The sequence below is a fragment of the Taudactylus pleione genome, unplaced genomic scaffold, assembly GCF_031769625.1.
Source record: "Taudactylus pleione unplaced genomic scaffold, aTauple2 ptg000454l, whole genome shotgun sequence".
Lineage (NCBI taxonomy): Eukaryota > Metazoa > Chordata > Amphibia > Anura > Myobatrachidae > Taudactylus > Taudactylus pleione.
In genome coordinates, this window is record NW_028284856.1 from 1,681,269 (window position 1) to 1,700,014 (window position 18,746).

Here is an 18,746-nt window from a genome sequence, read left to right on the forward strand (position 1 = left end):
TTTATCAAGAAGGTAAAGCAGGAGATATCACGGATATCTCTTGCTTACCTTTCCCTCCTGGAATGGCCTGATGTCACCATACACTGGTATGGGGACAGAATTCATCAAGGTCCGAAAATACAATATTTTCAGAGCTTGACTGCGGGAGCGTTTGCCATCTTCAGATGGTGTTTGGTCCCGCTCGCGCAGGGGCGTATTCATAATGGGTGCAGGGTGTGCGTTGCACACGGACTCCTGGGTCCAGGGAGGGCCCACACCGCACACCCTGCACCCATATTATACTGACCTCTCCGGAGTCCCACGACAGCACTGGTGTCAGCGCTGTTAAAACGGCTGGAAAATGGCCACTGCGGCCATTTTCCCATCATTTGCGCATGCGCAGTACAGGGAAAATGGCCACCACGGCCACTTTCCCAGTGACCTGCGTATGCGCTATAGACTTTGGGCACACTCTAGTGCCCAGAGTTTTTAAGTGCGCTGCCGACCGCCAAACAGAGAGGAGGGGGCCCCTGACGGAGACTGCATATGGGCCCCCTCCTCTCTCGAAACGCCCCTGTGCTTGCGGCTTGCAACCCGCTCCTTCCCTATGGGAAGGAATCTCTGGTTGCGAAGATGACTACTTTTGGAGCTCTTGGCCCCATCCGGCTTTTTCTGCCGGATGTCGGGGTTCTTGTGTGCTTGCATGACCTGTTGGTCATGCAGGCGCACTTGTCTCACTGCTCCGAAAGGGGCAGTGAAAAGATTTACTGCTCCGAAAGGAACAGTGAAGCCGCCTGTGGAGACAGCTGATTTTCGGATCGGCTGTCTCTCTGTGCCGGAGCAATGATGAATTGCTCCGGCACTCGTGGCGAGTTATTATGTTAAATATTGGGGTCCGTTCATACCCGGATATTTAACATTATGAATAGACCCCTTAGTCTGTTTTCCTAATTAAGAGAGGTTTTAGCATTTTCTATGGAATGGCTGCTTGTGTTATTTGCCGGCGTGTAGTGGGATGTTGGAGTATATGTTCTGGTAGGAGCAGTTTGGTTTGTGCACTTGGTCCTGCTAGGCGATCTTAGTGGGGTTTTATGTGTGCTGAATCTCTGAGTATGTAATTGCATAACTTTATGCCAATACTTTAGCTAAGCCTATGTATGAGAAACAAGTATCATTTACATATTTGATTCTGTCAGATTCACTGCATCAAGTGTTCACCAGATTATGGGCTGCATTTAACTATGTGTATGCCACCGGTATTTAACATAATTTCGATGTACAGCGATGTCTTTGTCGGCATCTTCTGCTGTGTTGCCGCCAGTCTTATCGCATCCAGTGACGGGCTAATGCACATACATGGCGTCCATCTGCACATTGCGCTTCAACCTGGCGAGGACTCAATAAAGCCAGAAAGGCTTCTCCGAAGAGTTTTTGCCGGCAACAGGGACCGTACCGCTAACTCCATCTATATATGGCATATGTAGTACAGTCAGAAACATGATCAAGCTAATCTTACCGCTGTTTGGCAAATACAGAACGGAGTCCATAACCTCTTCATTGAGTGCTAAAGGGGTTATGACCCATTCTTAAATGGAGCCCTATATACCCTAATCAATACCCCTAAGCAAAAAGATCTGATTTTGCCCTTGTTTGATACAGCTAATGTAAGAAGACTGATGTTTGCACTTTGGTAGTAACTGGTCTGCTTGTGGTGCATTTTTAACCTTGCAGGTAGGTCCTGGGGATGATCTGGAAAGTGATCGCTTCCTAATCACTGTGGAGACAGAGGGCGAAATCAGCGCTGCCTCCCAGACTTCCACTGAGGCTAAAGAGGTGCCCAAATATACCACAAATGGACTGAAACCTGTTGGCCTGCGACCTCCATCTGGTTTAAAGAGGAAATTTATTGTGAGAACAATTTGAATATGTCTTATTGTTTAATGCAAAAGAAATCTACTATATCATAGTTCTGCATTTACACCTGCTGCAGAGCATGATGGCTTCTTGACTAAACCCTATACTTTTCCATTTGCCTTGCTATAATGCTCTTTTGTTTACTTTTAGTATAATAAGAACGTTCTACGGTACTTAAGGTGCGTACACACTTGCCGATATTTTGAACGATAACGATATCATTCAGTCGTTCACTATATCAGCCAGTGTGTACGCTAAAAAGATGAACGATAACTACCAACGATGCGCGTTCCCGCAGGTCATTGGTCATTGTCGTTCATCGACCGAACATGCAGGCCAGCCCGACGATATTGTCAGATTCTTGCATATCCGGGGATGAGGGAGAATGCCCGTCACTGAACAATTTTATTCATGATATTGTTCAGTGTGTGTGCGCTCAATGTCGGTAATGACATTGAGCACACCCCTGCCGAGGGCACACTAGACGATTTGCTCATGGAGCGAATCATCTAGTGTGTACGCACCTTAACATTTCTGTCTTTGTTCACAGTCTTTTAGTTGATTGCGTAAGTGTGCACAGGAGTGATATATGGAGCGCCTGAAAGAGTTAGGGGGGAATTCAATTAGACCCGTTAATTTAACGGGTATGCAAAAGGAAGATGACCAGGGGCTATTCAATTAGAGACCCTTTTTTTGTCCACTAGGGGACACTGGAGTTATACTGGTGGTATAGACAGGTGATCCGCGGAGCCTGGCACTTTTAAAATTTCTCTTAAGAAAGAAGCTGGCTCCTCCCTCTCTGTACTCCACCAGACTCAGTTTAGATTACCGTATATACTTGAGTATAAGCCGAGTTTTTCAGCACATTTTTTGTGCTGAAAAAGCCCCCCCTCGGCTTATACTCGAGTGACCAGGGCCGGTTCTCCCGTTACGCAGCTGAGTAGGGCGCCACATATTGGAGGGCGCCTCACTCAGTTGCGTACCATGTGGGGCGCGGTGCAGACTGTGTCTCTGTGACACAGCTGCACCGCGTGTGTAGCGCTGACCGGACGGAGTTCAGTCAGCACTACACAGTGCCAAACACACAGCCGCCGCCGGCAACTGTGTGTTTGTTGTAATTAGCAGCCGATTAGACTGTCATCGGCTGCTGTTGCTCCCACTGCGGGAGCCATCTTCCAGCTCCCGCAGTGGGTAACGGGAGAGACGTCATGACATCCATGATGTCATGACGTCTCTCCCATAATGCAAAGCGGCCGGAGGAGCCGGTAGCAGCGTCGGGACCAGGAGCGGGATTTCAGGTAAGTGTTTTTATTTTTTATTTTTTTATTACGTCTCTCTCTACTGGGGGGGGGGGGGGGGGCTACTACTACTGGGGGCAGTACCAGGGGGGGATTACTACTGGGGGCATTACCAGGGGGGATTGCTACTGGGGGCACTACCACGGGGGGGATATTACTACTGGGGGCACTACCACGGGGGGGATATTACTACTGGGGGCACTACCACAGGGGGGATATTACTACTGGGGGCACTACCTGGGGGGGGATATTACTACTGGGGGCACTACCTGGGGGGGGGATATTACTACTGGGGGCGCTACCAGGGGGGGGATATTACTACTGGGGGCGCTACCAGGGGGGGGATATTACTATTGGGGGCACTACCAGGGGGGGATATTACTACTGGGGGCACTACCAGGGGGGGATATTACTACTGGGGGCACTACCAGGGGGGGGATATTACTACTGGGGGCACTACCAGGGGGGGATATTACTACTGGGGGCACTACCAGGGGGGGGATATTACTACTGGGGGCACTACCAGGGGGGGGATATTACTACTGGGGGCACTACCAGGGGGGGGATATTACTACTGGGGGCACTACCAGGGGGGGGATATTACTACTGGGGGCACTACCAGGGGGGGGGATATTACTACTGGGGGCACTACCAGGGTGGGGATATTACTACTGGGGGCACTACCAGGGGGGGGATATTACTACTGGGGGCACTACCAGGGGGGGGGATTACTACTGGGGCACATTTAACCTAATGATGCCTCAATTAATGTAATTTTATTGGTATCTATTTTTATTTTTAAAATTTACCTGTGGCTGCTGCATTTCCCGCCCTAGGCTTATACTCGAGTCAATAAGTTTCTACTTCAGGGTCCATAGGGTATCCACAGGATACCTTGGGGTATAGGTGTGACGTCAGTCATCGGGCACCATAGAGTTAAGCTTTCAGCCTCCCAGGATGCACTAATGTCCCCCTCCTATACCCCGCCCCCGAGCCAAGGCACCTCAGTTTAGTTTGGTGCCCGGCCGGAGTCGGGTGCACCTGTTGGAGTGGGGGCTAAGAAGAGCCCCTGAAGTTTTCCTGCATGCAGCTGTGGCTGCACATCTGGATGTACAGCATGGACAGTCAGTCCTGACGTCCATGCTGTCTTCCCTACACCCCCGCCGGTACCAGAACGCCGGTACCGATCCGGGGATGCTGGTGAGAATCTGGGGTCACAGCTAGCGGTGACCCCAGATGTTCCGGACCATGGCCGGATTCAAGGGGGACAGCAAGGTAAGCAGCGGGGTCCCGCGGAGGGTCCCCGCTGTTACATGGTCCACAGTCCCCAGGCAGGGGGCTCCCTGGGGACTGGCTGCAGCGTGGAGCCAGGTAAGAACCTGCGCTTCCACTACCCCCCTGGGACAGCGGACCGCAGCAGAGCGGTAGCGCTGCGGCGTCCCGGGGGTTAAATACATGCCAGGGGAGCGCGCCTTCCCTGTCTCACAGTCGGCGCCTCCCCCGCTGCACACAGCCCTCTCTGCACTCTGCCGACTGGTCCTGTGGCAGCGCTCCTCCCCCAGGCCAGCCTCCTCTCTGCTCCTCGGCGGCCATCTTCCTGAACGCATGGTGAACGCTGCTGGAAGCCTGGAAGGAAGCATTGTGGTCTGGGTCCCCCCGCATACCTCTCCTCCGTTGTGGTCAGGTCTGTGTATGCAGCGCTGTGTCCTACCAGACTCTGTGTCTGCGTAGTTGAGTGATCAGCGCTGGTTAGTGCAGAAATTGATTTTCTTTGCATTGTATGTGACTGTGCTAGCGCTGCTGCCTGTATCTTCTATTCTGACTGTCAGCTTTATTACTGTCCCTGTTCTTTCTGCTAAGCCCTTGCGGTGCGGTGCTGCAGGGTGGTCTCTCGCCTCTTTAAAATACAATTGGTGAGAGGGGTCACATACTTAGTACCATCATGTCTGAAAGTGATTTTCCTCTCCGGCTACAGTGTACTACGTGTAAAGTACCTTTAGCGGAGGGGGATGGTAGCGCGGAGGGCCTCTGCCGGCAGTGTTTGTCAATGGCGTGGCCTATTACGGTTACAGCACCGGTGCAGGAGCCGCCCTGGGCTTGTTTCGCTCAAGCGCTTGCAACCTTAGTGGGCCAGTTAGCTCCGCAGCCCGCGTTTACGCAGATGGGTTTGTCCCAGCAGTCAGTGGTGTCGTCACCCATGCAGGGTTTCCCAAGACAATTGGTGGTACCCCGCAGTCTCCCTATTTCCCCTCTCCCGGTTTCTCAGGAGCCGGCGTGGGTTAACTCCCTGACGAGTTCTGTACAGCACTTGTCGGATGTGTTGCAGGGGGAGGCTGTGATCCGGCCACATAAACGGAGGCGGCGTGGAAACAGCCTGGCAAGCGATACCAGCCGCAGAGGTGCCTGGCAGTGGCTTATCCGTTCACAGATAATTATTTTGCTAAGTGGGAATCCCCTCCACAGGTGGATTCTCATGTGACACGTCTTGTCCGTAGTGCCACATTGCCGATGCCATCCATGTCCTCCCTTAAGGATGCTACGGACCGCAAGGTGGAGATCTGCCTGAAGTCCGCTTATTCCCTTGCAGGGGGGGCAGCACGGCTGGCTATGGCCATTTGCTGGGTTGCCAGAGCGATGGAGCGCTGGGCAGATTCATTGGAGGCGTCCTTTGATTCCGACTGTCCGGCCGAACAAACGGAGTTGATTGGTAATCTCCGTGATTCGGCCACTTATATCAACGAGGCGGCCTTAGACATTAGTACACTGGTGTCTCGAATTTCTTCAGCAGCGGTGGCTGCTCGTCGCACCTTGTTGCGATCCTGGAAGGCGGACGCTGACTCCAAAATGGGTTTGGAGGCGTTGCCCTTTAACGGAGAAGTTCTCTTCGGTCCAGATCTGGACAAGATTGTGGCCACGCTGGCGGCAGCCAAATCGGCATGTCTCCCGTTGGCCGCGGGTCCTTCTGGTTCAGGACCATCGTCCTTTCGGTCTTATAGGGGCCAGGGCAGGCCCAAACCACAGTCTCTTCCCCGACAGGCTGGTCCCAAGAAATCGGCCAAGCCCCGGAAGCAGGCATGGAGTACCAGACGTCCGGCCTCTAAGCCTGATGACAAGCCTGCGGCCTGACTGTCCGGGCCTCCCGTTGGGGGATCCCAAGGTGGGAGGCCGCCTGCTGCAGTTCGCCCGGTGTTGGTCGGTCACTATGACAGACACTTGGGTTCTCGAGGTGGTCTCCCACGGGTACGCCCTCTCTTTCCTGCATAGACCCCCGGCTCGATTCTTCACCACGGGTCTACCATCAGACCGGAACAAGGCCACGGAGCTGTGGAAGGTCTTGCACACTATGCTCCAGGCTGGCGTTATAGTGCCTGTTCCATTCTCCCAGAGGGGCCAGGGTTTCTATTCAAATCTTTTTTTGGTGCAGAAACCCAATGGGTCGTATCGTCCGATTCTCAACCTCAAAGCTCTCAACAAGTCTTTGCGGGTGCTGAAGTTTCGGATGGAGACCCTACGGTCCATCATTCTGGCGCTGGAACCTGGGGACTACATGGTGTCATTGGACATACAAGACGATTAACTGCATGTCCCTATTCTTTTACGCCATCAACAGTTCCTCAGGTTTGCAATCAGCAGCGACCACTTTCAGTTTCGGGCGTTACCTTTTGGCCTGGCGACTGCACCGCGTGTGTTCACCAAGGTGATGGCGGTCATGGCGGCTTCTCTGCGGCTGCAGGGAGTCCGCATGTTGCCTTACTTGAACGACCTGTTATTAGTGGCAGGATCTCCAGAGCTCCTTCTACGCCACTTGGACCTGACCATTGCGCTGCTGCAACGGCACGGCTGGTTAATCAACTGGCAGAAGTCCACTCTAATCCCGTCTCGGCGGATTCTGCACCTCAGAGCCTTATTGGAATCGGGACAGCAAAGGATCTTTGTGACGGGGGAAAAGATCTCTGCTTTTCAGTCGAGGGTGCGCAGTTGTCTGCACAGCCGCCGGGTGTCTCTACACTCGGCGATGAGGTTACTGGGCTCCATGGTGTCGGTGTTCGACATGGTGGAATATGCCCAGTTTCACTCCAGACCTCTGCAGCACCTGATCCTGTCCAAGTGGAACGGGCTGCCTCAGTCTCGAAAGTCCCAGACGATAGTGCTCACCCCGGAGGTTCGCCTGTCCCTTGCCTGGTGGTTGCAGACGACCCATCTCAGCAAGGGACGTCCGTTCTGGGTACCAAATTGGGTCCTGTTGACAACGGACGCCAGTCTTCGGGGCTGGGGAGCAGTTTCGGGTCCACACTTGTTCCAGGGCAGGTGGACGCCGACAGAAGCGGAGCTTCCAATAAATATCTTGGAACTCCGTGCGGTTTTCAATGCTCTCCAGCAGGCACATCGGGTTCTCCAGGGTCGCCAGGTGCAGGTCCAGTCGGACAACGCTACCACTGTGGCCTACATAAACAGGCAAGGAGGAACCCGAAGTCGGGCGGCTCTCGTAGAGGTGTCTCGGATCCTGGTATGGGCGGAGCGCAATCTTCCGGCCATATCAGTGGTCTTCATCCCGGGAGTGCTAAATTGGGAGGCGGACTTTCTAAGTCGCCAGGACGTTCATCCGGGGGAATGGTCCCTGCACCCGGACGTTTTTCAACTGCTGGTGGACAGGTGGGGTCTTCCAGAGATCGACCTCATGGCGTCCCGGCACAACAACAAGTTGCCGGTGTACGGGTCTCGCACAAGAGACGAAGAGGCGTCTCTGGTGGATGCTCTGTCCGTCCGGTGGACGTTCCGGTTCGCATACCTGTTTCCTCCGGTTTCCCTTCTTCCACGGGTAATCCGGAAATTCAAACAGGAAGGAGGGACGCTCCTGTTGATAGCTCCCGCGTGGCCCAGACGGCACTGGTTCTCAGACCTTCAGGGTCTGTCCGTGGACAGTCCTCTGCGGTTGCCGCTACGACCGGACCTTCTGTCGCAGGGTCCTTGTTTTCACCCGGACCTGACTCGGCTGTCTTTGACGGCGTGGCTGTTGAGACGGCCATGCTGAGGTCCCGGGGGTTTTCCAGCTCTGTGGTGCGTACCATGTTACGAGCTCGGAAACCGTCTTCCGCGAGGATATACCATCTCGTGTGGCATACGTTCTTCCAGTGGTGTCGACCGAGAGGTTATGCACCGCGGGAGTTTCGTCTGTCTCGGATTCTCGCCTTCCTGCAAGCGGGACTAGATCATGGGCTTCGCCTTGCTTCTTTGAAGGTACAGGTTTCGGCCCTATCTGTCTGGTTTCACCGTAGGATTGCTACAATCCCGGATGTGCACACCTTTATGCAGGGTGTTCTCCGCATTCAGCCGCCCTTTGTTCCACCTGTGGCACCTTGGGATTTGGCTGTGGTCCTGAGGGCTCTCCAAGGACCGCCGTTTGAACCACTGGGCTCAGTGGATCTTAAATGGCTAACAGCTAAGACTGTTTTCCTTCTGGCCATTGCTTCGGCCAGACGTGTTTCTGAGTTAGGGGCTCTTTCTTGTAGACCCCCTTTCTTGGTTTTTCATGGGAACAGGGCAGTGCTCCGCACTCGGCCCGAGTTTCTTCCCAAAGTTGTTTCCCAGTTTCATGTTAACGAGGAAATAGTTGTTCCGGCCTTTAACTCACCGGGTCTTTCCGTGGGTGAGGCCTCTTTGGATGTTGTGCGGGCCTTAAGGACTTATGTTGACCGCACTTCTTCGTTTAGGAAGTCGGACGCTTTGTTTGTCCTCTATGGCTTCCGTAAAAAGGGTTGGCCTGCTTCAAAGCAAACTTTGGCAGCCTGGATCCGTATGGCTATTTCTGAAGCTTATCTTCATGAAGGCAAACCGGTCCCACCCTCTCTGAAGGCTCATTCCACTAGGTCTGTGGGTCCTTCGTGGGCAGCTCGACGTGGTGCCTCGGCAGTTCAGATCTGCAAGGCTGCTACGTGGTCCTCTGTCCATACCTTCGTGAGGTATTACAGGTTTGACACCTTCGCCTCTCAGGATGCTTCCTTCGGGCGGCGGATTCTCCTTTCTGCACAGGAGCGTCCCCACCCTTAAAGGATACTGCTTTGGGACATCCCCAAGGTATCCTGTGGATACCCTATGGACCCTGAAGTAGAAAATATGAGATATGGTAAGAACTTACCCTTGTTATCTCTATTTCTACGAAGTCCATAGGGTTCCACAGGACTCCCGCCCTGTCGCACCTGTGCTGCAGATGGGCTTTGCTCTGGTCACCGGTTTTCCGTCTCCCTCTGGTGAGAATGTGATTCTTGTATGTGTCCAGATCTTTTTTCTCTCTCTTCCTTCTCCTCCTCCGGCCTATGGCTTGATAACTAACTGAGGTGCCTTGGCTCGGGGGCGGGGTATAGGAGGGGGACCCTAGTGCATCCTGGGAGGCTGAAAAGCTTAACTCTATGGTGCCCAGCGACTGACGTCACACCTATACCCCAAGGTATCCTGTGGAACCCTATGGACTTCGTAGAAATAGAGATAACAAGGGTAAGTTCTTACCATATCTAATATTTTATTTCATTTTATTGACTCTTCTATCAAGGCAACAACAAGCTGACTGTAAGTTGCTACAGTCAACTTGCATCCTGGGAGCCGCTGGAGGGGCTCGCAATAGTTCACTTACACCAGTGTCCGGATCCCTGGCTGAGGTCTTCCGACTATCAGCCTGCCACGCGCCAGCTGGCAGGTGGCGGAAGGTTTGTACATCCCCCTTGATTGGCAGGGGGGATGTCTGACAGACGTGGCAGGGCTAGTCGGCCGCTCAGTCAATTATGCGGGGATGTGTCTACGCAGTTACAGGCTCCCTCAGTCCCAGAGGTCTTCCCCTCCTCCCTCGTTGGCGCACACTGCACGCGGTCCTCGCCATCTTCTAATACCTGCGGACAGACCGACAGCAAAACCACAGCAGCCAGCTTCACCGCTGAGGCAGATCCTTCCCAGGGACTTGCACTGGAAAAGGGGGTGTCAGGGAGTGTGCAGTTCTGCAATTTACTTTGCTTCTCCCTCTCTATAGCCTGCCTGGACCCTCACAGGTTTTCTTTCCCTCCTCCATTATCCTTTCAGATGAGCGTGAGCCTTGTGGTGTCTGCACGCTTATATATATATATATATATATATATATATATATATATATCGCTACTGACAAGGGGAATGCATCCCAGGAACGTTTGCTTGCTCTAAATGTAAGAAGTAGTTTTCTCACCCACGCTCTGATGGGAGAGCTTTATGTGATACTTGTGAATCTGAGGGCTCGGCTCCTGTAAACCTGCCCCCCCCCCCCCCCCTCCCATCTGCTGACTCGCCATCTTGGGTGTCTACGCTAGCAGGTGCAATGTCGGAGCTCATCCAGGCACTGTCACCCAAAGGAAGAGGGAATTTGCTAGAGGAGAGGGGTCCAATGCGGGGTCCCTACCTTTGTCACAAAGGTAGGGACAGTTGTCTTAGCCCGGGTTAGCACAGTAGCACAGGAATGAGCCCGTACAGTTGAAGCCTTGGTCCAGGTTTCTTCCACTCTAGAGAGGTTGGGAGATAGGTTGATGCAGAAAGAGGAGACTGGCGTTTACTTTTTCTTCTTCGCAGTTAGAAACGCAAATGACTGCAGCGTGGAAACAGCCAGACAAAAAGTTTCAAATGTCTAGGCGTTTCCTTTCACTTTACCCATTTTCCTCATCAGATAGGGCTAAGTGGAAACCCCTTCTCAGGTGGACCCATCTGTATCTCGGCTATCCAAGAAGACACCGCTCCCTGTCCATCTATACAGCAGCAGGTATGTCCCTTAGACTAGCTTTAGTTGGCGCTTGGGTGAGTAAGGATGTGGAGAAATGGGTGGAGCAGCTGGTGGAAGGCCTTAAATCGAATGTTCCTCGTTTGAACCTCATTTCCCTAGCTGAGCATATTAGGGAGTTGGCCATATACCTGGGGGATGCCTCCATGGATGTTGGCCAGGTTAGTTTCATGATCTCAGGTTTGTCTGTTGCTGCTTGCCGTTCTCTTTGGCTTAGAACTTTGCATGCTGATGCTGAGTCTCGCGGGGGAGATTTTGTTTGGTCCTGAGTTAGACAAGTGCATTGCCCTAGCTACGTAAGGAGAGTTCCTTTTTAGCCTCAGCGGTCCCCAAACGGTCATACTCTGGACCTTCGTTCCCTCTCCCAGTGTCAAGAGGATCATTGTCACCTCCTAAGGTTCAGGGAGGTTTGGCTTCAGACCTTTTTGGACGCCTGGGTCCGCAATCTAGTGTCCCAAGGCAACAAAATAGTTAATTTGTCTTCCTCCAGTTTGCTTCTTCACCACAAGTCTGCCCGACTCTGCAAAAACAACGAAGCTTGCAGCAGTCGATAGACAAGCTTCTAGCAGCAGAGAATTGCTCCCGGTTCCGGTACCCCAACAATCGCGGGGATTTAATTCCAACCTGTTTGTAGTTCTCAAACTGAACGGTTCAGTCCAGCCTATTTTGAATCTAAAATCTTTGAATGGTTACTTACTGTAGCATTTCACTGGTTCAAGATGGAATCCCCTACACTTGTTGATCGCGGGTCTGGAGGCTGGGGAATTTCTGGTGTCCCTGGATACTGAGGATGCCTATCTACATCAGGAGTTTCTTTGGTTTGCAATACTGGATTTGCATTACCAGTTTCGGGGCCTTTTCCTTTGGCCTCATATCGGCACCCAGAGTTTTTACCTAGGAGTTTTTACCTAGATCATGGCAGTGATGGTGACCCATCTTCGATCCCTGGGGTGACCATTGTTCCATACCTATACTATCTTCTGATCAAGGCTCGTCAGTGGAGACACTTCGGGACCATGTCTTCTTGATTCACCAAGTCAACTTTCAAAAGTCAGTTCTGCAGATTGCTCTCAGGATATTCCAGTTGGATCTTCTATCCCAGTGGTCGGAATCTCACCTCTGGATGCACAGATTGGTTCGGCTGTCTGCTGGAACCCTGGTTTCGCTGCTCTGATGGCTCCAGACAGATCATCTCACAGTCGTTCGTCTGTTCAGCATCTGGAATTGGATTCTTCTGATCATGAACTCCAGCCTTCGAGGTTGAGGTGCCGTGGTGTTGGACTGCCAGTTTCAGGGCTGCTGGTCTTGCCAGGAGGCGCTCCTTCCTATCAGTGTTTTGGAGCTCAGAGCAGTATATAAATTGTCAGACTGGGACTCTGTCGGTTTGCCATGCGCCAGTCGCCAAGAACTTCATCCCGAGAGTGGGGCCTTCAACCGGAGGTGGTTCAGCGCTGTGGCAGAACTCAGATTGACCTCATGGCCTCTCGTCGGAATCGCCAGCTACCATGGTACTGTTCTAGGATGAGGGATCTAGCAGCGGAGGAGTTGAATGCGCTTTCTGCTCTGTGGCTGTACACTCTGGTGTACCTTTTTTCCACCTTTTCCTCTTCTTCCATGGGTACTCAACGCATCAAGCGAGAGTCCGCCATTCTGGTAGCTCCGAATTGGCCACGTTGGGCCTTGTACTCAGGCATTCTGCGCCTCTTTGCAGACTGTCCGTTCTGCTCAGGCCAGATCTTCTTTGACAGGGTCTATTCCTTCACCCCGGTTTAATGAGTCTGTGTTTAATGGCATGGCTGTTGAAGCCGGGTACTTAAGGCGAAGGGGTATCCCGGAGGAGGGTACTGATGCTGGCCTGCAAGCCGCTTACGGTGGCTCATTACCATCTAATTTGGAGGTCTTATGTGACTTGGTGTGACCGGAAAGGTTTTCCTTATTTTTTTGGCTGTCCTGCCTCCTGCTCTTCTTACAGGCTGGTTTGGCGGCAAGGTTGAGGTTAGGATCGCTAAAAGTGCAGGTCTCTACTTTATCAATTTTTTTCCAGCAACGCTTGGTCTTGCTTCCAGAAATTCAGAATTTCTTGCAAGGCGTTCTTCGTGTTAAGCCTCCCTTTATGCCTCCTACTCCGCCGAGGGACCTCAACTGGGTGTTGACTTTTTTTCAGTAATCAGTGTTTGAGCCCTAGGAGGAGGTGAATCTCAAATATCTCTCTTGGAAAACTGTGTTTTCGTTGGCCCTGGCTTCTGCGTGACACATATCTGCGCTGGAAGCGTTATCCTGCCGCTCACCATATCTTGTTTCATGATGACCGGGCGCAGCTTTGTACAAAGCCGGCTTTCTTGACGAAAGTGGTTTGCGCTTCTCACATAAAACAGCCTCTGGTGGTTCCGGTCTAGTCTGGTGTCGAGGTTTTTTTTTACTCCCTTGGAAGTGGTGCAAGGTCTTCGCATCTATTTGGCTTGGACTGAGAGTCTGCGGAAGTCAGACTCTCTTTTTGTCCTTTATGATGATGGCTGGCTTCCAAACAGACCTTGGCCAGATCGATACGTTTGGCCATACGTCAGGCTTATTTGGCTAATGGTAGATCTCCGCCATCTAATATTCCTCGCACGCAATTGGTACTACTTGGGCTGCTCAAAGAGGGTCTTCTGCGTTGTAGCTGTACCGTGCAGCCACTTAGTCCACGGTTACCACTTTTATTAATTTCTATTGTTTTGATACCTGTTGCGTCTAGTTTTGGTCGTAGGGTCTTGCAGGCAACTTAGCGCTCTCCCTTCCGGGGTGACCATTGTTCCATACCTATACTATCTTCTGATCAAGGCCTCGTCAGCCGAGACACTTCGGGACCATGTCTTCTTGATTCACCAAGTCAACTTTCAAAAGTCAGTTCGGCAGAATGGTCATCCCAGGGCTTTGGGATGTCCCCAGTGTAACTCCAATGTCTCCTAGTGGATGAAGAAGAAAACAAGATTTTGGTAGTTATCGTTAAATCTATTTTTCCGAATCCATGGGGGACACTGGCGCTGTTTTTGGTCTGTCAGGTTGTACTTTTGCCTGTGTGTTTAGTTTTTTAACTGTTGTTTTGCTGGTTCCTCCTATTGTGTTTTTGTTTCTCTATTTTTTCCTCTGTCATTCTCAATCTCCATTTGGTTTTAGTTAATCTTAAACTAAGGGCCTGATTCAGAGCCGCTCGTAAGCGGCCGCTCGTTCGCTCCGAGCGATGTTCGCACAACTGCGCATGCGTACGGGTTGTAATACGCATGCGCGAACCAGTCATTGCGGTCGGAAATTGTGGGCTCGCAAAATAGCGAATGCCTGCTAATTTGAGTGACAGAATGAGGCGTTTGTGGGTGGTAACAGGGGAAGGTACTTGAAAACGGGGAGTGGTGATCCGAACGCAGGCGTGCCAAAAGGTCAAAACTGCGTTTTAAGGGTGTGCATAATTAACAAAGCAGCGTCATCGACCACGTCACTTGGTTGTCTCTTAGCCTGAACTGTTCGCATGATTGCAGTAGGAAAATCCAACCACAAGCACTGCGAGCAGTTCAGATGCCTTTCGATGTACTCGATTAATCAAATAAATAGCGGAGATGACGTAGGATGCGAGCGGCCAGGGGGCGTCTTTACAAAATATCGAGTGCATATTTCGTTCACTCGCTCAGACATAGAGGCGTCAACAGACCGCAAAGATCGAGCGTTCAATTTAAATAGCCGGCCCCTTTTTCTGAACGACCGTTCGCAAATAGCGTCCGGCTCTGAATCAGCTCCTAAGTCCGGTGGGATATAGACGTGGAGGAGCCAGCTTCTTTTTTTTTTTTTTTTTTTTAGAGAAATTGTAAAGTGCCAGGCTCCAAGGATCACCCGTGTAAACCCTGGTGTAACTCCAGTGTCCCCTATGGATTCTGAGAAATAGTACCAAAATCCTGTTTCTCACTTGAGACCTTTTTTAATGCCCGTTAACTTAATGTGTTAACGCATAGGGGTATATTTTCTAAGAATCGAGTTTGGTCGAGTAATCATTCTCTGGAGAGTTTGGCCGTTTTTTACCACTCGGAAATTTACCAAAGTCAAACTCAGGAGAGAATTTTCGTTTGCTACAGGAAAAGTCAGGAGAGTTAGCAAAGACACTTCAATTCACCATCGCCCAACCTCGAGAAACTAGTAAAAAAAAATCCACAGTACACACACACCGTTGATAGCAACATTTTATTTCACACCAAACACTCTCACACGTACCTTATCCCCGGTGATTGGTCCCCTTGTCCAGTAGAAATCCAAGGGTTTTAATAAACAAAAAAAATATTTAATTCTCCCCTACCTCTTGGCGCCAGTCGGTCCTCTTCTCCAGAAGAGTCCTGACCTTGGCAAAATAACAACCCGACTGAGCCCAGACTACTTGGACATAGTGTTCATTCTAGGTCCGGCGGCAGGCAGGGTGCCAGACCTAGGGCAAGGGCACTTTTGCGAGCGCTGATGGCGCGTGCCCAAAAAGGGGGTGTGTCCAATGAATGGGGCATGTCTTTATGACGCGTTTCGTCACCCTTGGGGGCGTGTCTGACGCTTATGGACATGCCGGGCAGGCCCAAGCGTCGCGGTCACTGAATGGATGCCAGGCGCATGCATCCGGCATCCATTCACCGGCGGTGAAAGCTCCTCTGCCGTTTTCCCCACCCGCGTGACACTGCGGCCTGTGGGTGGAGGACAGAACCCGCAGGCTGTTTCCGCGGGGCGCCGCACTGGAGGGCAGGGTACTTTCTGCCCATCAGAAATAGGGCAGGGCGCGGCGCCCCGCTGAAGCAGCCTAGCGGGAACGCTAGGTTATTGACAAGATGTATGTGTTTCTACATACATCTCTTTCCAGGTAAATGACTGAGACCGCGTGGATTATGTAATTTGCTAGGCCATCTGCCAATCAGAGGCCGCGCTAGTGTAAGCGGACGCTGATTGGCTATAAGCCGCATGGCTGTCACTCAACAGCCAAGCGGGTCCTATGTGCTAATGGGTATTTTCACCTGTTAACATGCACCTTTATGGGGATTTCTTTTCGGTTCTAAACAAACTCTAAAAAAAAACTCCCTGTGAAGTGCGGGCTGCCTTTGGGGCTAATTGAGCCCCCCTTAGTTGAAGTGCAGTTACATTCTTTTACTGGTGTTGTTTCAGATGCAGCTCTATCATTGCCATTTTAGGTGGAGAAGATCATAAATATGGTGCTTAGACGTGCCCAGGAAGCTCACCATAGAAAATGGCTTTTTTATTATAGTTTTCTAACCGTGACAGTTCTTTAAAGAATAATTAGTAACAAAATGTTTGAGACAAGCTGGAGTTTGGCGCTTCATATGTTTAGTAACGCACAATATTCCTATTATTTCAGGGTTTTCAAGGTCCTCGTGAAGTTTCAAAGAAGCCATCTGTAGGGGTGGAGGAAGCTATGACTGCGTCTTCAGCTCAGATATCACAGGGACGCTTTTCTCTGCCTGCCCAGTTGTACACTACATCTCCTCTGTTTGCTCCATCGTACAGGAGTCAGGCAGGCTCAACTCAGACACCTGACTTCTGTCCTGACAAAATTGTGACCTGGAGGAATCCGAATGTTAATGGAGCAAACTTCTCCTGTAACTTTACAGTCTCTGCAGAGCAATCAGTAGAAAGAGAACATGTAGCTGACGTACCAGTAGAAGGAGGCAAAGTGAAACAAAGCATACGAAGCACAGCACAAATTTTGGCTCTTTTAAAGTCCCAGCCAAGTGAAATGGGTTCATGTACAGATCTTGCTGAGCCATGTTCTGAAGAACCACTGGTTAGATGTAACAGTGAGGTGCTAAGAAATGCCTGTACCAGTAGTGCCATTGTATTACAGAGGGAAAAGCATCGGCAACACCCTCATGCACTTTCTCCTATAAAACCTGTGACTACAAAGAGTCGATGGGATATATACCTAGATCAGTGCCAAGCTGACAACACTGTTGGTGACAACAATGACTTAGCTGTACTGTCTAGCAGCCCAGACAAGAGGCCCAAAGCTGGACCTGTTATTTGCATACTGGATAATAAGGCAAAACATGAGGGAATAAGAGTTGAAGACATGTTTACATCAGAAGCTGATAACCTCTCAATTAAAGATGACAATTCTGGTGTTTTGGTAGATCTCTTAAAAACTGACAAACAATCAAACAAACTGCTTTCTAGTACTGACCAGCAATCTTCTGATATTTCCTGTGTGCCTGGCCTTAGTCATAGACAATCCCTTATACCAGAAACACACACTACTTCTCATATTACAGCAACAGTTCATACTGATGATTTCAATTTAGATGATAAGTCCGATGAACATTTCTCAGAGGTCACATTTAATTTGATGGACAGTTTTGATTTTGCAGAACTAGATGATGGCTGTACAACAGTGGATTTACCTCCTCCCCAAAGTGCATCAGCCGTGGCAAAAGAGGGCTTATTTAAGGACAATATATTAGAAAAGAAAGGGCCAGAAACATGTGCTGATCATGTGTTGGAAGAAGAGAAATATACTAATGGTCTAACTGATTCTAATTGTAAAGATTGTATTGCCTCTATGGTATCTGATGTTTCATGTTGCAAAGTGGAAAGTGAATGTGCTGTACTTTCCAATGTCCACAGCGAGGCAAAAACTGGTGAGTGCAACAGCAAACCAAAGGGAATCAGTGAGACTGATAGTAACAATTTTGGATACTGTAAGAGCAAATCTCCACCACAGTTGCCAGTTACTGACATACAGCATTCACTTAAAGGAATCTGGTGTAATAACATGATTGCGGACTCTCCTGAACAGTCACATTTGGGAATAAACCTTTCCCTCTTGAGATCTCTAACAAAACCTAGTAGTGCTATAGAGAGTTTAAACGTTCTAAAGGTGAACTCCCCATCCACAGCCAAGAAAAGAGATACTGATGCAGAGACATGTCTGGAGAACGGAGCAGCTGAACGTCAGAATTACAGATTTTTAATGAAACAAATAAAATAAAAAGTAAACTGATAAATCTGACGTTTAGTCTTGTTCTCAAACTTTCACTACACAAGTTGTTTAGTTTCCATGGGTTACAGCGCACCATGGGTTAATGTGCATCATTTGGGAATGTTAGTAGGTAACCTTTAATGTCACAGTAGCGGTTCCTAATAACTGTACACCTTTTCAGTTTTGAAAAAAACATCTTGTCTGTACTCTGGGCCTGATTCAGAGCTGAACGCTCTGACCAGAGCGCTCGCTCTGAATCAGGGCCCTCCTCCATGAAAATGGAGCGGCCTCCTGGACGCTCGTATAGCTGTGGGTGACCATAGCTATAGCGAGCGTCCATGATGATGGTTGCGATGGTCTTGACCATCGCGACCATCGGGCTTGCGACGGAGACCCTGAGGTAGGGTCTCGCTGCCGCGAGCCCTGGAGTGATTTTGGCTCTATCAGAGCCAAAATCACTCCCACTGACATCACTAGTGATGTCAGTGGGGCCGGCTTCAGACTGTAGGCGTTCTCATGGGAACGCCTCCGTCTGGCAGGCACGCCCACCAAAGGGGGCGCGCTGTCAATCAACATCGTCAGCACGCCCCCTTTGGTGCGAGACCTGGAGCGATGGAGAGCTCGTCGCTCGCCGGGTCTCGCGCATGCGCACGACGGAGCTCCCTCCGTCGTGCACATGCGCAGTGGGGGATCATCGACCCGCTTGCGAGCGTACTGCCGCTCACGAGCGGGTCTGAATGACCCCTTTTGTCTGTTTGCATTTAAAGAGACATCTTCC

General features: G+C 50.8%; 1 protein-coding gene across 5 annotated transcripts in view; it reads left to right on the forward strand.

Annotated features, from left to right (window-relative positions):
- The window catches only part of LOC148504797 (uncharacterized), a 47,838-nt gene extending 29,596 nt beyond the window's left edge, over positions 1–18,242 (forward strand). For 4 of the 5 annotated variants that reach the window (XM_088448324.1, XM_088448326.1, XM_088448323.1 and 1 more), the window contains 2 exons: positions 1,711–1,887; positions 16,352–18,241. In XM_088448324.1, the coding sequence (XP_088304450.1) occupies positions 1,711–1,887; positions 16,352–17,977 (1,803 nt within the window). In that variant the 3' untranslated portion in view covers positions 17,978–18,241. Of the gene's footprint in view, positions 1–1,710; positions 1,888–16,351 lie in introns of all 5 variants that reach the window. The other variant, XM_088448327.1, reaches the window with a different exon arrangement.
- Positions 18,243–18,746: the final 504 nt, after the last annotated feature.